Below are 21,848 nucleotides of genomic sequence, written 5' to 3' on the forward strand. Positions count from 1 at the left end.
ACAAATGTATATATATATGATGAAACAAAAATAGAACTGTTTGGCCATAATAGCCATTGTTATGTTTGGAGGAAAAAGGGGGAGGCTTGCAAGCCGAAGAACACCATCCCAACCGTGAAGAACGTGGGTGGCAGCATCATGTTGTGGAGTGCTTTGCTGCAGGAGGGACTGGTGCACTTCACAAAATAAATGGCATCACGAGAAGGAAAACTACGTGGATATATTGAAGAAACATCTCAAGACATCCGTCAGGAAGTTAAAGCTTGGTCGCAAATGGGTCTTCCAAATGGACAATGACCACAAGTATACTTCCAAAGTTGTGGCAAAATGGCTTTAGGACAACAAAGTCAAGGTATTGGAGTGGCCATCACAAAGCCCTGACCTCAATCCCATGGAAATTTGTGGGAATTACTGAAAAAGCGTGTTCGAGCAAAGAGGCCTACAAACCTGACTCCGTTACACCAGCTCTGTCAGGAGGAATGGGCCAAAATATACCCAATTTATTGTGGGAAGCTTGTGGAAGGCTACCCAAAACATTTGACCCAAGTTAAACAATTTAAAGGCAATGCTACAAAATACTAATTGAGTGTATGTAAACTTCTGACCCACTGGGAATGTGAATAAATAAATAAAAGCTGAAATAAATAATTATCTGTATGTGTATCTCTCTCACGCACACACACAGAAATTTAATTGATTTTAAAAGAAAAGCAAATTTTTTGTCCACTAAAATAACATCATATTGATTAGAAATACAGTGTAGTAGACATTGTTAATGTTGTAAATGACTATTATAGCTAGAATAGCTGATTTTTTATGGAATATCTACATAGATGTACCGAGGCCCATTATCAGCCACCATCACTCCTGTGTTCCAATGGCACGTTGTGTTAGATAATCCAAGTTTATCATTTTAAATGGCTAATTGATCATTAGAAAACCCTTTTTCAACTATGTTTGCACAGCTGAAAACTGTTGTTCTGACTAAAGAAGCAATAAAACTGGCCTTCTTTAGACTAGTTGAGTATCTGGAGCAATGGAGTGAAGAGGCGACTCCAGGATGCTGGCCTTCGAGGCAGAGTAGCAAAGAAAAAGCCTTCTCTCAGACTGGCAAATAAAAATAAATGATTAAGATGGGCAAAAGAACAGACACCGGACATGATCCTGGAGTCGCCTCCTCACTGTTGACGTTGTGACTGGTGTTTTGGGGGTACTATAAAAGGAAGCTGCCAGTTGAGGACTTGTGAGGCATCTGTTTCTCAAACTAGACATTAATGTACTTGTCCTCTTGCTCAGTTGTGCACTGGGGCCTCCCACTCCTCTTTCTATTCTGGTTAGAGCCTGTTTGCGCTGTTCTGTGAAGGGAGTAGTACACAGCGCAATTCTGTTGCCGTGGAATTGCCCAGAGTCGATATTATAGTCTGCCATTTCTGTGAGGGCTTGATTTAAAAAAATGTGCAATAGCTAAGTGTTTATGTTGTAATTCAATATAGACAAAAAGTATCAGTATCATATTATCCTGTTTTAATAGGTGGCGGGCCAATATGCCCCTGTCATGTGGGATTGATGCCTGCATCTCTCGCCTAATGCTGAAGGATACAAACAACAGATGGTGTAGAACATGGTCTCAGCAGGACTCTCCTCCACCTCTAGACCAAATTAGGTGTGATAACATCCGGGAAGAGAGCATGCAAGAGAGAGAGACTGCAGCTTGGCCCAGGAGGAAAGGAGACAAGGTTAGGAAGCTAGTGGACTTCAGGAGGGGGCAGGAACTTGATAGATGTTAAGGAGAGAGAGAGAGAGAGAGAGAGAGAGAGAGAGAGAGAGAGAGAGAGAGAGAGAGAGAGAGAGAGAGAGTCAGTGATGAGAGGGTGCCAGGAGACAGAGACTGGGGAGACAGGGAGCCTAGTGGTTAGAGAGAGAGACTAGTAAGAGAAGGTTGCAAGTTCAGACCCCTGAGAGACAAGAGACAAATCTGAGAGAGTCATTGAAAATAAGAGACTTAGACTGACAGAGACAGAGACTAGACAGAGACAGAGACAGAGACAAAGACAGAGACAGAGACAGAGATCCAGAGACAGAGACAGAGTCCCAGAGACACAGAGAGAGACAGAGAGAGACAGAGACAGAGACAGAGACAGGACAGAGACAGAGACAGAGACAGAGACAGAGACAGTAAGACAGAGACAGAGACAGAGACAGAGACAGAGACAGAGACAGAGACAGAGACAGAGACAGAGACAGAGACAGAGACAGAGACAGACAGACAGAGACAGAGACAGAGACAGAGAGAGAGAGAGAGAGAGAGAGGAGAGAGAGAGGAGGCAGCAATGTATGTCAGTGATGTGGGGTGCCAGGTAACAACGTCACTGGGGCGGCAGGGTAGCCTAGTGGTTAGAGCGTTGGACTAGTAACCGGAAGGTTGCAAGTTCAAACCCCTGAGATGACAAGGTACAAATCTGTTCCTAGGCCGTCATTGAAAATAAGAATTTGTTCTTAACTGACTTGCCTAGTTAAATAAAGGTAAAATAAAAAAACTCAGAGACTGTCAGCATCCTGTGTACATCAGAAGATGTCCCCACATAAAAAAACTATTTCACACACATTACAAAAGCAGGAAAGATGACAATGCCCCTACACACACACCTACACTTCCATTCTCATTCCTGTAACTGATCAAATACACATGCAAAGCAGGTGATGCTCTCCCTTGTCATCAGAGGGGAGATGAGAGACATGACCTCTGTGAAAGTAGTCAGTCAGTCCCCCCCCCTCACACACAGGGCCAACCTTCAGGGAGGACAGCACAGAGGCAGGCAGCAATGTATTCTGGGGGTTGACGGTGACAGAATACAAACATCTTCCCTGAAGGAAGCAGGATTACTAGTCTCTCTGTCTAATTATATCATGGTGCATTCATATGTTCAGTCAGGCAGGATTTAACCCAGAATGAAGAGAACCACATAGAACAGCATTTCCTGGACCTCCAGGTTTTGAAAACCCCAACAGGATGTGTTCCAAATGGCACCCTATTCCCTTTATAGTACACTTTAAACCAGGGTCCAAGAGTAGTGCACTATAAAGGAAATAGGGTGTCATTTGGGATGCATCCTATTATTCTAGTCACTGTGTTCCTTGGCCTGTTCTTATCACCTCGGAGTGAAGCTGAGTGGTGCAGAGTGGAGCTCTCATGTTTATGTTGTGTTTAATCTCCTTCTCCTTTGATGATGGCTCTTATCTCTCTGCAGCACGCTCTCTCTCACTCTCTCTATCTCAGCCTGGCCAACTTTCACAGTTCCACTTCCTGTTCTTCGTTGCCTTGGTGACGGAGTCTGGTGTTTCCGCCACGGAGCAGAGTGATCATGCTCCGTGGCCCCAGTGGACAGGAAGTGGGAGAGGAACTCAGCACAGGGAGCCTAATTTCTCATAACAATGTTCTCAGGCAGACAGACAGACCGTTCCCTGACAGACAGACCGTTCTCAGACAGACCGTTCGCAGACAGACAGACAGACAGACAGACCGTTCTCAGACAGACAGACAGGCACGCCGTTCTCAGACAGACAGACAGACACGCCGTTCTCAGACAGACAGACAGACACGCCGTTCTCAGACAGACAGACAGACACGCCGTTCTCTGACAGACACACCGTTCTCTGACAGACAGACAGACAGACACACCGTTCTCTGACAGACACACCGTTCTCTGACAGACACACCGTTCTCTGACAGACAGACAGACAGACACACCGTTCTCTGACAGACAGACAGACAGACACACCGTTCTCTGACAGACAGACAGACAGACACACCGTTCTCTGACAGACAGACAGACAGACACACCGTTCTCTGACAGACAGACAGACAGACAGACACACCGTTCTCTGACAGACAGACAGACAGACAGACAGACACACCGTTCTCTGACAGACAGACAGACAGACAGACACACCGTTCTCTGACAGACAGACAGACAGACAGACACACCGTTCTCTGACAGACAGACAGACAGACAGACACACCGTTCTCTGACAGACAGACAGACAGACAGACACACCGTTCTCTGACAGACAGACAGACAGACACACCGTTCTCTGACAGACAGACAGACAGACACACCGTTCTCTGACAGACAGACAGACAGACACACCGTTCTCTGACAGACAGACAGACAGACACACCGTTCTCTGACAGACAGACAGACAGACAGACACACCGTTCTCTGACAGACAGACAGACAGACAGACACACCGTTCTCTGACAGACAGACAGACAGACAGACACACCGTTCTCTGACAGACAGACAGACAGACAGACACACCGTTCTCTGACAGACACACCGTTCTCTGACAGACACACCGTTCTCTGACAGACACACCGTTCTCTGACAGACACACCGTTCTCTGACAGACACACCGTTCTCTGACAGACACACCGTTCTCTGACAGACACACCGTTCTCTGACAGACACACCGTTCTCTGACAGACACACCGTTCTCTGACAGACACACCGTTCTCTGACAGACACACCGTTCTCTGACAGACACACCGTTCTCTGACAGACACACCGTTCTCTGACAGACACACCGTTCTCTGACAGACACACCGTTCTCTGACAGACACACCGTTCTCTGACAGACACACCGTTCTCTGACAGACACACCGTTCTCTGACAGACACACCGTTCTCTGACAGACACACCGTTCTCTGACAGACACACCGTTCTCTGACAGACACACCGTTCTCTGACAGACAGACAGACACACCGTTCTCTGACAGACAGACAGACACACCGTTCTCTGACAGACAGACAGACACACCGTTCTCTGACAGACAGACAGACACACCGTTCTCTGACAGACAGACAGACACACCGTTCTCTGACAGACAGACAGACACACCGTTCTCTGACAGACAGACAGACACACCGTTCTCTGACAGACAGACAGACACACCGTTCTCTGACAGACAGACAGACACACCGTTCTCTGACAGACAGACAGACACACCGTTCTCTGACAGACAGACAGACACACCGTTCTCTGACAGACAGACAGACACACCGTTCTCTGACAGACAGACAGACACACCGTTCTCTGACAGACAGACAGACACACCGTTCTCTGACAGACAGACAGACACACCGTTCTCTGACAGACAGACAGACAGACCGCCCTGACAGACAGACAGACAGACCGCCCTGACAGACAGACAGACAGACCGCCCTGACAGACAGACAGACAGACCGCCCTGACAGACAGACAGACACACCGCCCTGACAGACAGACAGACACACCGCCCTGACAGACAGACAGACACACCGCCCTGACAGACAGACACACCGCCCTGACAGACAGACACACCGCCCTGACAGACAGACACACCGCCCTGACAGACAGACACACCGCCCTGACAGACAGACACACCGCCCTGACAGACAGACACACCGCCCTGACAGACAGACACACCGCCCTGACAGACAAACAGCTGGCTGGTGTCCCTACTGACAGATCACTGGTACTTAAGTCAAGATAACATGTTGTTACATGTATGGTAGATTTAACAAGTACAACCAGTCTATACTCAAACAGAGCTTGTAGGCTAGACATTTCTATGGTACAGCCACAGTACATAGGCCTACAATAGCAGTTGGTGCTTACTGCTTAGTGACTGATTTGATGTTTGTTTGACTATAAGGGACAGATTTAGTAAGTGTACCTGGTATGTCATCTCTCCTAGTAGCACTAACAGAGATATACTGCTCTAAACCTGGACGAGACCAGTCAAGGCTAGTGGACATTAAGCACAGAAATCCAGCACATTTCACGGGTCAATTGTGTACAAATCAGGCACATGAAAAGATGCCGAATGCACAGTTAGGCTAGTTAGCAGTATTTCCACCACTGGGGTAAATCCAATAGGGTAAATCCTGTTCAATCGGTCTTCTGGATCCAAGTTGGCTAAACTTGACATATACAGATTAGCAGGCTACTCACTAGCATGTGGGCTTATACTTGAGAGAATGTTTATATTAGACCGATGTTCATTTTCTATAGCCAAATGCCTGTCACAAGAAATGAGTCATTATTACTGAATGTGCATAATGTTTTTATTTTGTATTTGTTATTTAGCAGATGCTCATATCCAGAGCGACTTACAGGAGCAATTAGGGTTAAGTGCCTTGCTCAAGGCACATCAACACGTTTTTTTTTTTACCTAGTTGGCTCAGGGATTCGAACCAGCAATTTTGTTTATTGAACCAACGCTCTTAACCACTAAATGGTTACATTTGTAACAAAAAATGGCATTTTCATGAATACACTTGAAACCCAGATTAGTGATTGCAAAAAAGCAGGTTAAACTATTTTGATTAAATAATTGTCTAGTGAACAGGGAAAGGAAAGGGGGATACCTAGTCTTCCGCATTTCAACCCAACCCCTCTGGGTCTTATGGTTGTGGAAGGCTTACGTTTAACTTAAGTATAACTTCACAAGCCCTGAATTTATTAGGATTATTGCTGACTGTTTGAAAATTGAGATCTCGAATCGCCCCATAAATCTGAATTTTTTTTATATTTTTAGGCCATTTTGCCCAGCCCTACCTGAAGGCACCACAGACTCGGGGCTCCTTAAACAAGGGCCTGAAGAACTTGTTCTTTAGGAAGGCTTTCAATTGATCGCTGTGCTCCTTGGTGTCCGCGTCTCTTCTAGCGTCAGTGGTGTTCTTTATGTCAGTTTCCGTGTATAGTTTTACATTTTTTATATGCACTTTGAGATTATGCTGTATAATGAAAAGCACTTTACAAATGTAATATATGAAATTGTTAACCCTGTGTGTGGTTGTACTGTATTAGTAGTAGCCTTTCATGGGGGTGTAGCCTAATTCTCTCTGACTGACTGCAATAAATCAAATCAGGACCAATTTCACACTATCATACTAATTACACCCTCAGTTACATAAAATATACACACCCCACTAACACCATTTCATGGTCTGTTCCCTATTCATATATCCATGCCTACTGTACTTTTAAAAGGAAATCAGAGCCCTTTGTGACACTACTGTCATGGTTCAGGTATGCACCAATGATTACATTTTATTTTTATTTTTTCCAGCATATAAAAGTCTTGGACGAGCCGCCTAAGTGTTTGAAATGCAAACATTTCTACACCGCCAAGATGGGGGGCCTCAAATTCTCTCTAAAATTCAACTGTGCCAACCACTCTCCCTGCCACGCCCACCACCTAAATAAAATCCGGACCTCGCAGTCTATGATGATGTCATATGGCTGAGTCTAGCTTTAAAGCTTTGTTGGTGGTATGATTTGAGTGTGGGGAAAAAAAACACGTGGCTAAAATGTCACATGCAGAGAAACTTGAATGGTCAATTCACCAGACATGTTTAGGGAGTAGCCAAGATAATGAGGCTATAAAGGTCACGGATTACAACTGTATAGAAACCAGGGGACCTGGTTGGCCTTTAAACAATGGGACCACTACCTCATCAGCCTCTACTGTACATTAGCCTATTCATCATCACAGGCTGTAGACAGCATAGGCCCTATGCAGACAATCACCAGTCAACATGACCTGTTTATTATTTGTATTACCTTTATTTAACTAGGCAAGTTGAACAAATTCTTATTTACAATGACGGCCTACTCTGGCCAAACCCTAACCCGTGGTGCACCGCCCTATGGAAATCCCAATGTGATACAGCCTGGATTCAAACCAGGCTCTGTAGTGATGCCTCTAGCACTGAAATGCAGTGCCTTAGACCACTGCGCCACTCGGGAGCCCCATCACAATGTTAATAACTTGAATACAAGGAACCTGCCCTGCTCTTATCACTCCATGATTAACTAGATTACTCAGTAGAGGTATAAATCATATTAGCAATAGAGTACATCTGTTTTATTAGTTCCTGGCTGATGTGAGGAGAAAGGTCTGTATTGGCTAGGGGAGTATGAGGGTCCTGCCAGCTAAACTAAGCTAACTGCTAGCTAGGCTAATCCCGTGAGGCTATAAGGAAGGAACCCTTTCTCTTTCAGGGTCAGAAGCCCTACAATAGCTGTTCTTATTAAAACATTGCTAATTTAGCAGGCTCCTCTCACCTCATTCTCTCTCATTACTCCCTTGTTTCCCCTTCACAGCAGAGGGTTAATGAGCACACACCACTAGGGCCGAGCTATGATAGGGAACGTACACATGCACTCTATTCGCTTCTCTTCTCATGGGGCCTACTGTACACACATTGATAGCCATGTAGGGCAACGAGGGCACACGTGTGCTGCAGTTTTAATATCTACTGTCGGTGGCTTAATGTGGCAATCAGCAGTTGCTACGTCCATTTTTAGACTTCAATTAATTATATGTATGAAGACATAAATGCCTCATGAGCTTAGTTCAAAGGGTTACATTTCTCCAGCCCCTTCCCTCAGCTTCTTACCAAAACATGGGAGAAGCGTTGTTATGTTACAACTGCTGATCCACAATTTAAGCTATATTCAGTTTACATCAATGTCATGCAATGTCATTGTCTCCTCAGACATGACGCATTATATTTACTTCTGTTGTATGGCAAGCTACAGTCATATGCTGCGGAAGCGTGTCTGAGAGACCACATGCACACACAGTGGATGTGCTTGTCTGGTCCCCAGGGACTCCAGGTACTTTGAGATCCCATCTATTCTGTTCTTCACCCATATTCACCACATATTAGTTGCAGGTCACTCCTGTGGCTATTAATAGAAACAGCCTCTTACGCAACACACAGACCCAGACAGTCACTGGCTCAGAGAAAGGGGGAATACTTTGATCATGTTTCGCTACTCACACACATATTTAGCAGATGTTATAGCATGTGATTTGATTTTTAATGTTCCAAGCGTTACAGCACTCCACATACATTCTCTCACTTCTGCTTGGTTACTGAGTGACTGTACATTCCTCTAGTCTTTCACTGATTTATAATGTATAAAGCTACTACACGTCAAATTATCACTGAAATAGTACATCTACAATGTGTACAATGTGCCCATTAGAGCCAACCTCTGTATGTATGATGATTCGCCAGAGATTTGTACAGGCATTCTAGAGAGCTTCTGTCCATGGATGGAGCACTACAGGTCCCTGTTGTACGGCTGAGCTACGTGTCAACAGTCAGTGTCTCTCTCTAAGCTAAGTCCTATATCCTCAAGGCCTTAAGACAGTAGGGATATCTGTGAGGCTTTGGCTGTCAGACTGAGTTAGTTATCTCGCCACACGAGGAGATTAAGGATTATAGACAGAGATGTCTAGCTGCTGTCACTCATGCACTACCACCAATCACACAGCTGGAAGGACCGAGGCACAGAGGAGGCTAAGCGCTTTAAAAATCACAAATTAAATTTGTGCTCAAACAACTACAGTAGAGGTGCTGCCGCAAATCAAGAAAAGTTCTCTAGCGACTTCTCTCCGTCCTCTCTACCATGGCCGTCTAGTGACTAACAGTTGAATTGTCTAGTCCTGTCACTGGTTTCCCATGATACTAGAGCTGCAGGAATGCTGTGAGCTGGTGAGTTTCCAGGAAGTGCTAGTGAGTGGATGGGTTTGATTCATGTGTCCCTGAGGAGATAAGGGTTCTGTTTAGTTGCCTGCCTTAGTGTGTGTGTGTGCGTGCGTCTTGCCTCTGCACAGTTCTACTGGTGGACCACATTGTCAGGCCTCCCCCTCTCCCCATTCCAGTGTTCCGTCGCTAGCAGACATTACATCTGAACCCTATTCTAACCTGGGGCATAGACATCAGCTCAAACACAACCAGCAGGCTTTCTATTTTTAACTATCGCCCTCACTAACTGACCAATTTAGAACTTGTTGCAAGTCTGCAAGAAAGAGAAAGTCATTGCCACCATGAGGAGTTAAACTGTAAAGCAAGCAGCTTCACACATAAAACATAGTTATCCGTCACCCTGAGAAGTTTGAGCATGCAGGCTACGCCACACTGGCCGGGAATCAAACACATACTGTCTGTGTGACTAAAGTGGACCACATTAGCCCACTGAGCTAAAGCTTAGGGCATTAACTCTCTGGGAGCTAATAGAATTATTCCTGTCACAGGTGTGGTCACGACGTCACATGCAGTAAACTACCACTGGGATAGAATACCATCTAGGGTAGGCTGTTGTGGTCGTGACACACTTATTGTGTAACCTCCCTTGGTTCCCCTCCCTGGCTTAACACCGACATTAGTTAGGGGCAATTCCATGGTAACAGAATTATGCTGAAATGCAGATTTTTTTGCACAATGACTACTTTGAAACAATTTACACAGTAAATAAAATAAAAACATTTACTACAAAAACTATAAAGATGCAAAGTTTGGTAACAGAATTACAGTAAAATCTCCCTCAGTTTTATTTTGTTCCCAAATGTATTTTTGTAATTTTCTTTTTTCTTTAAAAAATTGTTTTTTAGTTTAACTAGGCAAGTCAGTTAAGAACAAATTCTTATTTACAATGACGGCCTAGTGGGTTAACTGCCTTGTTCAGGGGCAAAATTACAGATTTTTACATTGTCAGCTCAGGGATTCGATCTAGCAACCTCTCGTTTCCTGGCCAACACTCTAACCACTAGGCTACCTGCTGTAAAATGTTCTGGGTAAATTGGTAAAAGTAGTCCTTGTGCATACATTTTATGGGTGGTTAAACTTTTAAAATCAATGTTTTTTGTTTGGTATACATTTTAAAGGGAAAAATCTGAGTCTCAGCATAATTCCATTACCATGTAATTGCCCTTAGGCCCTGTGCAGTGGAGAGCATAGCACAATCAAGGCTATTTCCATGAGAGAGAGAGTGTGTGTGTGTCCCCTCTTCTCATTCACATTAGTAACCCTGCACCAAAAGAGACTGTTTTATTATAGAAGTTTGAGCTGGGCTGACCAGCCTCTGATGCAGCGTGAATGAGGGAGAACAACTGAGGGGGTGAGGGGGCTTAACATCTGTCTGGAACAGTAGAGGACCACCACATGGACCACTAGAAGGATAGCGAGATCACCACTGTGTCTGGCCAACACTTCACTGTTAAGGCATCAGCATGCTTCCGTTTGGCTGGCACCTAGCCGAACTCAGCTAGCTGAACTGAAAAAAGGCCTTTGTTTGGGGCCTTCCAAATGGCGCAGCAGTGTAAAGGCACTGCATCGTAGTGCTAGTCTTCACTACAGATCCAGGTTAGATCCCGGGCTGTGTCGCAGCTGGGATGTCCTTATCCCATCGCGCTCTAGCGATTCCTTGTGGCGCCCGGGCACATGCACGCTAACGTCGGTCGTCAGCATTTCCTCTGACACATTGGCGCGCCTGGCTTCCGGGTTAAGCGAGCGTGTCAAGAAGCAGAGCGGCTTGTTAGGGTCGTGTTTTGGAGGACGAATGGCTCTCGAATTCGGCTTTCCCAAGTCCGTATGGGAGTTGCAGCGATGGGACAAGACTAACTACCCTCACAAAATTGGGGTGGAAACGAGGTGAAACATTTTTGGAAACAACTAAAAAAAAGATTATGAAAGAAAATTACCTTTTGAAAAATGACAAAAAGTGGCAATAGTACCGTTTGTCCATTTTGTGACACTGTAGCCAGTATAAACTTCCTCAAAATAGTCTGAATTAATTTTAGATAACTTAATAAATCGGTCATTCATTTTGACATTTTCTCTGAAGAGATCTTAGTTGTGCAATTTTACATCTAGCTAAGATGTTTGGTGCAGTATTAGAGGATGAATCATCTCTCGTTGAATGGCAACAAAGACATTATTGAAGAATCGCTACTGTTGACCAATCGCCGACGAAGGGGCGTAGACTTCGGCTTGCATCCTGAACAATTTGAGTCTGAACAGTCGGGAAGAAAAATCACTGAAGTCCAAAACAAACAAAAATGTCACAAAATGTCATAATATATGCACAAACTCTACCAAACTGTTCCGGCTGAGAAGCATGCGGACGCCTTTACAGTAACACAGCCAAGGTTTATTCTTGGGCTTCTTTTCTGTTTTATGTAATCTCTGGTTTACTCTTTTGGCTAGGCTGGAGTAATCATTTCATGTCCATCTACTAAATAACCTCTACTCACTATTTAAAACTCCTCAGTATATTTTTTACATGGCATACAGTGAGTAAAAATGTCAATTATTTTAAACTGCCAGTGTAGCATTGCAGAGAGAATCTACTGTAATGCTGACATACCCAGAATATGGTGATCATTCACTCTTTCCATAGCCACTCTTCCACAGACGTATGCTAAAGAATTCAGCAAACTCCATTTGAGGTTTAGAACTTCAATGTTGTATCCAAAACAATAACATTCTGGTAAAAATGCTAATTAGTATTTTATGTAACATGGGGACAGTGACAATGTTAAACTACATGGCTCAGACTGTGACTTCCTTTTGTGTACAGTGAATGACAGAGGAAGGGACAGAGAGTGATGATAAGCTCTGACATGGAAATATCTGCTCTCTCATGACACTGGACCCTGGGAGCTCGGAGAGCTTATCCTACACACACACACACACACACACACACACACACACACACACACACACACACACACACACACATTAAAACACAGAGGGTAAGCTACTTAGTGTCACATTGAGAATGCAAACAGTTATCATAATATTAGTCTATCAGCAATTCACATTTACCCAGGCAGTGTGGTATGTCTTAATATGTGGAGTTTGAGAAATTACACATATGGCTAACAATCTAGCCCAACAACATGAGAATGCCCACTTAGCTACCTAGTTAGTATTGCATTTCTGCCAAAGCTCTATTGAAAGCCAACAAACGTTAAACTTCAATTCAAAAATCAAGCCTAATGTGACCAGATGCTGATTTGCATTAACAGGACAATAACCACTGCGAGCAGTCATCCCTGATTTGCCCCTGCCAGTCTCTAGTATGGCAAGTCAACCACATTCTGACACATAGATGACACTATTGTTAGCTAGCTGAGCTTTAGGTTTAACTTATTAGTAGCGTTACAGGGCCATGAAACATCGATTTGCCCACCACCAACGAACCGACTTACCGAATGGTTGACTCCCCACATAAGGACGCTGAGCAGAGGGTCACTGGCTCGGAAAAGCTTCACTTTCTGAGCCACGAAGTGTTTCTTCTTCGTCTTCGTCTTGCTCGCAATAGATGCGGCAATGCTGCTCGCTGTAGCCATCTTTAGTTATGTGAAATAGGCTGGATATCACTCAGTCAGTGACAGTTATTTATGGAGCTGAGAGAGTAGCCACTCAATGATCACCCTCCCTCTGCATTTAGCTTGCGAGCAAGCCGAAAACAATAGTATTTTCTGTATTACCTAGCCTCTCTAATTTGCATTAGCTTTTAGTTAGCTGGTTAACGAAATTACGGTCGTTGATAATGTATTGTAAAATATTAACGTTATTTCCTTCACTGTCAACTAACGCACCACTAGCTCATTAACCCAACACTTCCCCCCAACATCGTAAGTCACCTCTTCCTTCCTCAAACTCCTCACCCCCGACACGACAGCCTCACTGAGTCGACGTCGTCATTTAGCATTGCTCTCTGGCTAACCAAGCTACTGACTGGACGCATCCAGGCAAAACATTTAGGAAGCTAACACAGCAATGGTGAAATAAAATAAACATGTTAATGCAACCGTAGCAATCATTTTCCCAACCAACTACACTAAAATGCCAACGCAAGCTCGCCTGCCTACTGGTACTGCACACACAGCACTGGCCAAAGCTAACGGTCGTTAGCTTGCTAACTAGCTAGCTATTCAGTCCTTTTGGTTTTTCTCCCTCCTACGCGTTTGTTGGTCAGCCTCGAAATATGACAGTGGCCCAACCGTTCCAGTGCCAAAGAGGAGAAATCTAAAATCTACGTTTTATCAAAACTGTGTTCTTTCCTACGATGCTTTCGGCTCGGTGTTGTACTGTCAACTGACAGCTCCAGGGAAGGATGACAGCCAGAGCGACATTCCCTCGTGCAGACAGATTGGACAATAGTAGCGTTCCAGGTAGCCTAAATTGTATTACGCCTTGCACAATTGACCACATTGTTGAATCCAGTTCTGCATTTATATAGATCTTAGAGATTACAGATCTGTATCAGATATCTCAAAATACGGAAGTAATGTTTATCATTGCAAGAACCCCAGCAATATGACTTAACGATATGATAATATGCGTCATGTAGGCGGCCTGGAACGTTCCCATTCTGTTCCGTCTTTCCCTCTTGCTAATGTTGCGTTCAAGACAACTCAGAACACGGAATCCTAGGAATCCTCCGACTTCAGAAAAACTGGCATCTTTCTACAACTCCAACATTCTGACCTGAATTTCGCGGACGTCATGATTTGTCCTCTTTTTTTCCAAGTTCCCAGTTATCTTGAATGCACAATGATACCCGGGTTTCCCACTTGGGATGTATCAGAATCAACCAACAGGAAGCTCCACGCAAATAATTTACATGACGTGAACGCGACTTTTTTTCTCCATAGTTCCCAGTGTTAGTGAACGCACCAACACACTGCAGTCCAACCTCCCCAAGTATGGTCTCTCTCTCTCTCGCCCTCTCTTAAATGTGATTCCCTTCTCTCAAATAAAACACTGTATTCATACAAAATGTGACTCATTTGAGAAAAATGACATTGATAAATGCTGGTCCTTTTTTATTTTAAAGTCATATTATCAACCGTGTGCATGTATGTGTGTCTATGTAAGCTACTGTATGCATGTCCCTTTGCAAACCTTAATAATACATTAATGAAAAGCTCTAAAATATCTGCACACCCACATCCCCTAATCTTGAACCTTTATTTGAGATGAATCTGTATCACTCAGGGCAGGCAAGCCGCTGACAATGTAGTGACAGTGTCCCGCAGGGCCAGAGGTGCTGTAATGCTTTTAGAGGTCGTTTTGGTGCAGAGCAGTGCAGAGTGTGCTGTTTCGAGCCGCTGTGCTGTGTCAGGGCGTCGTTGTGGTGGAGGAAGCCCCGCTCTGTCTGCTGGTGATGATGTGGAGCTCATTTGGTTTATGACTCACCCTCCTCATGCCAGGAGCCTCTTGTGCTGCTGTGGGAGACAGGCAGGCCAACTCTTAAAGGCACAGCCACACCATTACTGCGAAATAGAATAGAATAGTGGGTGTGGGTGACATTCAGACAGGCAGACAGTAAAATAAATACACAGCAGCACAATGACACACATGTATATTGCCCTATATAAAGGTAAACCAATAATCCCTAACCAAACAGTTCATAAAATGTTCAGGTTGTTATTTTAATGCAAAATTAGTCTCCAAGCCACTAAACATGCCAGTAAGCTTTGCAAATTGTTATTTTGTGTTAGCAGTGTTAACTGTACAAGCAGTGCATGCAAAATAAGCCTACAGGGCAAATATTATAATCTGCTGCGTGAAATGTAAATTGTTCTTTGTGTTGCCAAGGCATGCAAAGCTAACATCATGCTGAGGATGTTGGCAAATGACCAGAACAACCAGTTGATAAAAAGCCACAGTATGTGATTTGCAGTAATTAACTGATGAAATATAGTCTCTTGATTTTGTATGACGGTAATCATCAACCAAATAAAGGACCTACCTACTCTATCGTTTTTACAGTCATTCCCACCACTTCAAGTGCAACTTGCATGTAAAAATGTCATGGAATGCATTTTATTGTTTGTTTTGGCTTGTGGTCCAATCCATATAATTAGGAATTAAAATACAAATCCTTATTATTCACATAAAAGAGTGTGGCACATTCTAAACCAAAGGCTTTCTTTCATTTCATGAAAATCTTCCAACTTCTAGCTTCCAGTTTGTTCCACACACAAAAAAAAACATAGAATTAAGAATTAGATAGGATCTCTGACTAAAATTGTGGCATTCGTCGCCTTGGAATGAAATGTCAAACTTGCTTTCCAAAACATTATTTGCTAGCTAACAGACTAGCTGAAAACCTGTATGCAAGATAGCTAGGTACTGATCGTCCGCGGAAATTAAACTCCGCGGAATTGAACAACATGTAAGAAACAGTTAATTATTCAAATGGTAATCAGAAAGGTAATCATACATTTCCTAAAAGCAACCTCATTTGGACGTCCAGGGTAATTGTGTTAGCAAGCTCTCTTACAACCTTAGCTAGCTAGTTAACGCGTTTGTCGTATGGAATGGACCAAGGTGCAGCGTGGTGAGCATACATTTTTCTTTATTTGCAAATGTCGCTAACAACAACAACAACACCAACAACACCAACAACAACAACAACAACAACAACAACAACAACAACAACGACGACAACGACAACGACAACAACAACGACGTGAAGCTCCGTAAGGCTATACATGTACAAACGAAGACAAATACCCACAACTCCCAAAAGGAAAAAAAGGCTGCCTAAGTATGATTCCCAATCAGAGACAACGATAGACAGCTGTCCCTCATTGAGAACCATACCCACTAAAACATAGAAACAAACAACATAGAATGCCCACCCCAAATCACACCCTGACCTAACCAAATAGAGAAATAAAACAGCTCTCTAAGGTCAGGGCGTGACAGCGTTAGTTAACAAGCTAAATTCAGCCAGTGCATGCCAAAGTTGACACCTATGTAAACATTGACAGCATGTTATAAATGGGTAAATACGTTTTCTGAAAAATATGTTGTTTGTAGTTTTAGGATGGGGAAGAAAATGTAGAAAGAGAGTGAGCCCTCATCTAAGGATCTGGTAAGAAGATTAAGATATGTGGTGGTGGGGGTCAATTTAATGAGAAGTCAAACAACTTAATCTCTCCCTCTATCAATTAAATTCAAAGGGCTTTATTGGCATGGGAAACAGATGTTCACATTGCCAAAGCAAATGGAATAGTCTCTCTCTTCTTCCCCTCTCTCTAGTTTGACACTCTGCTGATCAAGAGTAAGAAGGCAGCCCCTGTGGTCCTCATGCTCAATTCCCCTGAAGAGGTTTTGGCTAAAGCTTGCTAAGCCATCCACAAATTTGCATGAAAAGGTGTTTTTACCCTTGATGTTGCTGAGAGAACTAACATCATAGAAATATGGTATCCTTTCTTCATTGAAATAATCACATTATCTGAAAAAACTGGACTGTGGAAAGCTGTGCAATGAAAGCGATATATTCATTTGAGCCTGGACCAAAGCTTGGGAGCAGCTTACCTATTGAGCATAAAGACCCCTCTCTCTCTCTCTCTCTCTCTCTCTCTCTCTCTCTCTCTCTCTCTCTCTCTCTCTCTCTCTCTCTCTCTCTCTCTCTCTCTCTCTCTCTCTCTCTCTCTCTCTCTCTCTCTCTTTCTCAATCCCTCTCTCTCCACCATCTATCTCCCTGTCTCTCTGTCTCCACATGGTGGTAGGTGATGAAAACAGGAGCTCTCTGCTGGGGCTGGGGACAGTGGAGCCTCTGGGACAGTGGAGCCTCTGGGACAGTGGAGCCTCTGGGACAGTGGAGCCTCTGGGACAGTGGAGCCTCTGGGACAGTGGAGCCTCTGGGACAGTGGAGCCTCTGGGACAGTGGAGCCTCTGGGACAGTGGAGCCTCTGGGACAGTGGAGCCTCTGCCTCATATCCCACGAAGACAAGCTGGTCCACCGCAACGCCTTCATGGCCCTGGGGGTCATGGCTGCCAACAGTAAGGAACCCTTCTCTAGTTACGGATGTAGGATAGTAACAACTGCTGATATAGGATTAGTAACACAATGCAGTAACAAAATCAGTTATTTAGGGTCGGTCGCACTGTAAACAGTGGTGAATTGTGGCTGAAGACAAGATTGTTGCCAGAAACATTAGGTCATTTCGTATTCTGCTCTGTTTGAAATGTGATGTAAAAGAAATTCTGAAGAAACTGGATGTCAATGCTTCTGTAATCGGGAAAGCTGTCACCTGAAAGTATGCTCTTGCTGAGCGTTTGGTAGCGGTGTGGCTCTCATCTTCTTGAGTATCAATCATATGTTTCCACCAGTCATTAAATCATTGTGACATTTCACATTTCATTGTATCTGTATGTATTTTTCTCTCTCTCTGTGTGTTTATATGTGTGTGTTCAGGTGCCAGAGCATGTGGTGGTCCATGAGTTGTGCCTGGCCTCCCTGTTGGTGGCTTCAACTATAAGGTCCAGATCTCGGACCAGGAAGGACTAGAGCCGCTCATACAGCTGCTATCAAGCCCTGACCCTGAAGTCAAGAAGAACTCTGAGGAGTCTATCTACAACCTGGTGCAGGTGTGTGTTTTGTGTGTGTGACCGATGGGGCTTGAACTCAAGTCTTCTGCTCGCCACGAGACTAAATTAGCCTGCTGAGCTAAAGCCCCATTTTACATGTGTGTAGGACCTCCCCAGCCGCGTGTCTGTGCATGAGATAAATGGCATTCTCTTCTCCTGTAGCTGTTGAGATCTGATTTCCCGGTCATTCAGCAGCTTGCCTGAGGACCCCGGCAAGCGTAACCATGGATAACAACACACAGGTCACCTTCAGGGAGAAGCAGGGTTTTGACAGGCTGCTGGAGTTCCTCTGCAACAAGGTCTGTGTGGGTCATATATTTATATTTATCACATACTTGAAAGTACTGTTCTTGTGTGTAACGATTGTCGTTGGGAGAAGGAGAGGAGGACCAAAGTGCAGCGTGGTACGTATCCATAATGATTTTAATAAAGATGAATACACGAACAAAAACAACAAAATGATAAACGAACAGTTCTGACAGGTGCAACAAACACCAACCAGAAAATAACTACCCACAAATCATAGTGGGAAAACAGGCTACCTAAGTATGGTTCTCATTCAGAGACAACGATCGACAGCTGCCTCTGATTGGGAACCATACCAGGCCAAACACAGAAATACAAAACCTAGAACAAAAACCTAGAATGCCCACACCCCAACCAAACTAAAACAGAGACATAAAAAAGGAACTAAGGTCAGGGTGTGACATTGTGAAGTATTTAAGGTGCTTTTGATCAAACTTGTAGTTTGATCTTTCTATTGAATTCATTCTACCAGGTAAACTAAATCAAGCAAAGCTCAAGTATTTTAAAGAATTTGACTCATTTCTTGTGTTTGTGTCTTGTAGTTGTTCAGTGATCTGCATGTAGCAGCTCTCCAGGTGGTCTCTATCTGGTTGGAGGACAGAGACCGTCTCCAGCTGATCCATGAGACTGGAGGTCTCCAGAGGTTACTGCAGTTCATCACCACTCCCAACCTGCTGGACATTCAGACACACGTTGTCAAGGCCATCTCCAGGGTGCAGTCTCCAGGGTGCCACTGCAGTCTGTGGACACACACACCCTTGTCAGAGCCATGCAGGCCCTCGCGGCTTGCCTGCGATGCTGAGGAACAGGCAGACATGAGTGTGTCTTTGTCCGTAGTGTGGGTTTCAAATCTGGGTCAAATAACTCAAGAATTTGATGTTTCCCGGTATGATGGAACCAATGAAATATTCCCAAAAGTACAAACTCCCTCCTCTCATTCCATCTCCTGATTTGCTGAGAAATGCGGAAGGCCTTGTCCCATTGGTCAAACTGCTTACGGTCCAATCACAGGAGATACGCCGCAATGCATGCTGGGCTATCAGCGTGTGCACCAACAATACCGTGGAAATGTGCATGCTGGGGTGAGTGTGGATGGGTTTAACTATACATGTGGGGACCAGGAGTACCCACAAGAATAGTAAACTAACACAAATTGAACCAACTGGGGGCATTTTGTTAGTCCCCACAAGGTCAAATGCTTTTTCTAGGGGTTTAGGTTAGGGTTAGAATTAGGGTTAGGATCTAGGGTTGGTTTTAGCATTAGGTTTAAGGTTAGGTTTTGGGGTTAGGGTCAGGGTCAGGGTAAAGTTTAGGGGTTAGGGAAAATAGGATTTTGAATAGGACTGAATTGTGTGTCCCCACAAGATAAGTTAGGTAGCCTAGTGGTTAGAGCGTTGGACTAGTAACTGGAAGGTTGCAAGTTCAAATCCCCAAGCTGACAAGGTATAAATCTGTTGTTCTGCCCCTGAATAGGCAGTTAAACCACTGTTCCTAGTCTGTCATTGAAAATAAGAATTTGTTCTTAACTTACTTGCCTAGTTAAATAAAGGTAAAATACATACAATTCAAGAGTGTGTGTGGGTTAAGTGTTTTCCATTATTAAATGACTTTGGCTTCCATACAATACCACAGATGGATACCTAGTCAGTTGTACAACGGAATGATTGCAACGGAAATGTGTCTTCTGCATTTAACCCAACCCTTCTGACATTTCAAGACAGATTGCATAATGAAATGCTTTTGTTTTGAGAGATTTACTAAGGGACCAGCAGATGGCAGTATAGCTCTGTAATAGTTTTTTTTTTAGCTCTGTAGTAGTTGCATTTCGTGTCTGCCCTGAAGTTACATTTACATTACATTTAAGTCATTTAGCAGACGCTCTTATCCAGAGCGACTTACAAATGTGAGTTTACCTGTGTGTATTGTGTTGTGTAGGACACAAATGTTTATTTTGTTTGTGTGTGTTCTGTATGTTTGGTGTTTTTGTCCATGCGTGTGTGTGTGTCCGTGTGCGTGGATTCCAACCTGTCTCTCGAATACAGCCTGACCAACACACTGGCCTCCAAGGACATCCCTATGGACAGCTTCTACGACCCCGGACAGTAAGGGAGGACTGTGTGTGTATGTAACATCTCAGCACTACCTCCTCCATTCTCTCGCTCTCTCTGTCGCTCTCTCTGTCGCTCTATATCTCTCTCGCTCTGTCTGTCTGTGAGTGTCTCTTTCTGTCAGGCTCGTTCTGGCCAGAGGATATTTAATAATAATAATAATAATAATAATAATAATAATAATATGCCATTTAGCAGACGCTTTTATCCAAAGCAACTTACAGTCATGTGTGCATACATTCTATGTATGGGTGGTCCCGGGAATCGAACCCACTACCCTGGCGTTACAAGCACCATGCTCTACCAACTGAGCTACAGCTCAGCTATATTTACTCTAGAGGATCTGTCGAAACAGCCAGTCAACCAGCGATGGCCTGTCATTGCTATTAACCCCAAACCCTCCGATGTGTGAGTATATCATCGCTCACACCAACTCAATGACATGTACAGTATTTGACTTAACCGGGTGTTTGAATCCTTAGTTTAGGGCTGATATATCTGCGTAGCTTGTAGAGTACCTCTTTTATTTGTTCTGGACCCCTCACTGCCCAGGGCTGTGTTCCAAAACTCTTCAAACTCTGGACCTCCTCTCATTTGCCTTAGCATTGTTTGCACTCCCTTCAGTGTGTCTGGTCTATGAGCCCTGACTCTGAAAGCCATCTGATCTTTCTTCCACTGTGCCCTTCTCCTCTCCTGTCGCTCTCCTGTAAAGTTAATACTTTTTAAAATTGCAGCTGCAGAGTTTTAAAACAGCCTATCACTCGAAGATCGTTGCTTTAAATCAGTGCACATGCGAGCCCCCTTGCAGTCTTTCTCTCTTTCTCCATCCACTCCTTTCAAATTGCATCCAAAATATTTCATCCTGTTCAGTGGTGATTTTAGCATGTAAATCTTGGTCGGGCAAAACAAAAACAAAAAAGTGGAATGCCTGCCAGCAAAGCCACTACACCACACTAAATACTACTCTAATTGCAGTACAACCTTGACAAACGGTGCCCACAAACAGTTAGGGCCTACATAAAGCTGTCCCAACACCTTACCACTGCTACACCTGGCTATCAGCGGAGCCTTGTCTGGCAGCAAAACAGTTCATTCTGCCTCATTTACTGCTTTTAGAAAAACATATATCAGTATTTGCAAGAAAATAAAAAAGAGACCATGTTTGTATGCGGCTTTATTAACTCAATGATATACA

At 44.0% G+C, this 21,848-nt stretch overlaps 2 protein-coding genes across 4 annotated transcripts in view; one reads left to right on the top strand and one right to left on the bottom strand.

Annotated features, from left to right (window-relative positions):
* LOC123991265 (phosphatidylinositol 5-phosphate 4-kinase type-2 alpha) overlaps positions 1-14,124 on the bottom strand; it is a 38,270-nt gene extending 24,146 nt beyond the window's left edge. For 2 of the 3 annotated variants that reach the window (XM_046292692.1, XM_046292691.1), the window contains exon 1: positions 13,055-14,124. In XM_046292692.1, coding sequence (XP_046148648.1) covers positions 13,055-13,195 — 141 coding nt within the window. In that variant the 5' untranslated portion in view covers positions 13,196-14,124. The remainder of the gene's footprint in view (positions 1-13,054) is intronic. The other variant, XM_046292693.1, reaches the window with a different exon arrangement.
* Positions 14,125-18,415: 4,291 nt separating this feature from the next.
* On the top strand, positions 18,416-19,621 carry LOC123991467 (armadillo repeat-containing protein 3-like). The gene is made up of 2 exons (XM_046293088.1): positions 18,416-18,538; positions 19,088-19,621. The coding sequence occupies exons 1-2, from the start codon at positions 18,464-18,466 to the stop codon at positions 19,493-19,495; spliced, it is 483 nt and encodes a 160-aa protein (XP_046149044.1). The 5' UTR covers positions 18,416-18,463; the 3' UTR covers positions 19,496-19,621.
* The last annotated feature ends 2,227 nt before the right edge of the window (positions 19,622-21,848 follow it).

This window comes from Oncorhynchus gorbuscha, linkage group LG12 (assembly GCF_021184085.1).
Source record: "Oncorhynchus gorbuscha isolate QuinsamMale2020 ecotype Even-year linkage group LG12, OgorEven_v1.0, whole genome shotgun sequence".
Taxonomy (NCBI): domain Eukaryota; kingdom Metazoa; phylum Chordata; class Actinopteri; order Salmoniformes; family Salmonidae; genus Oncorhynchus; species Oncorhynchus gorbuscha.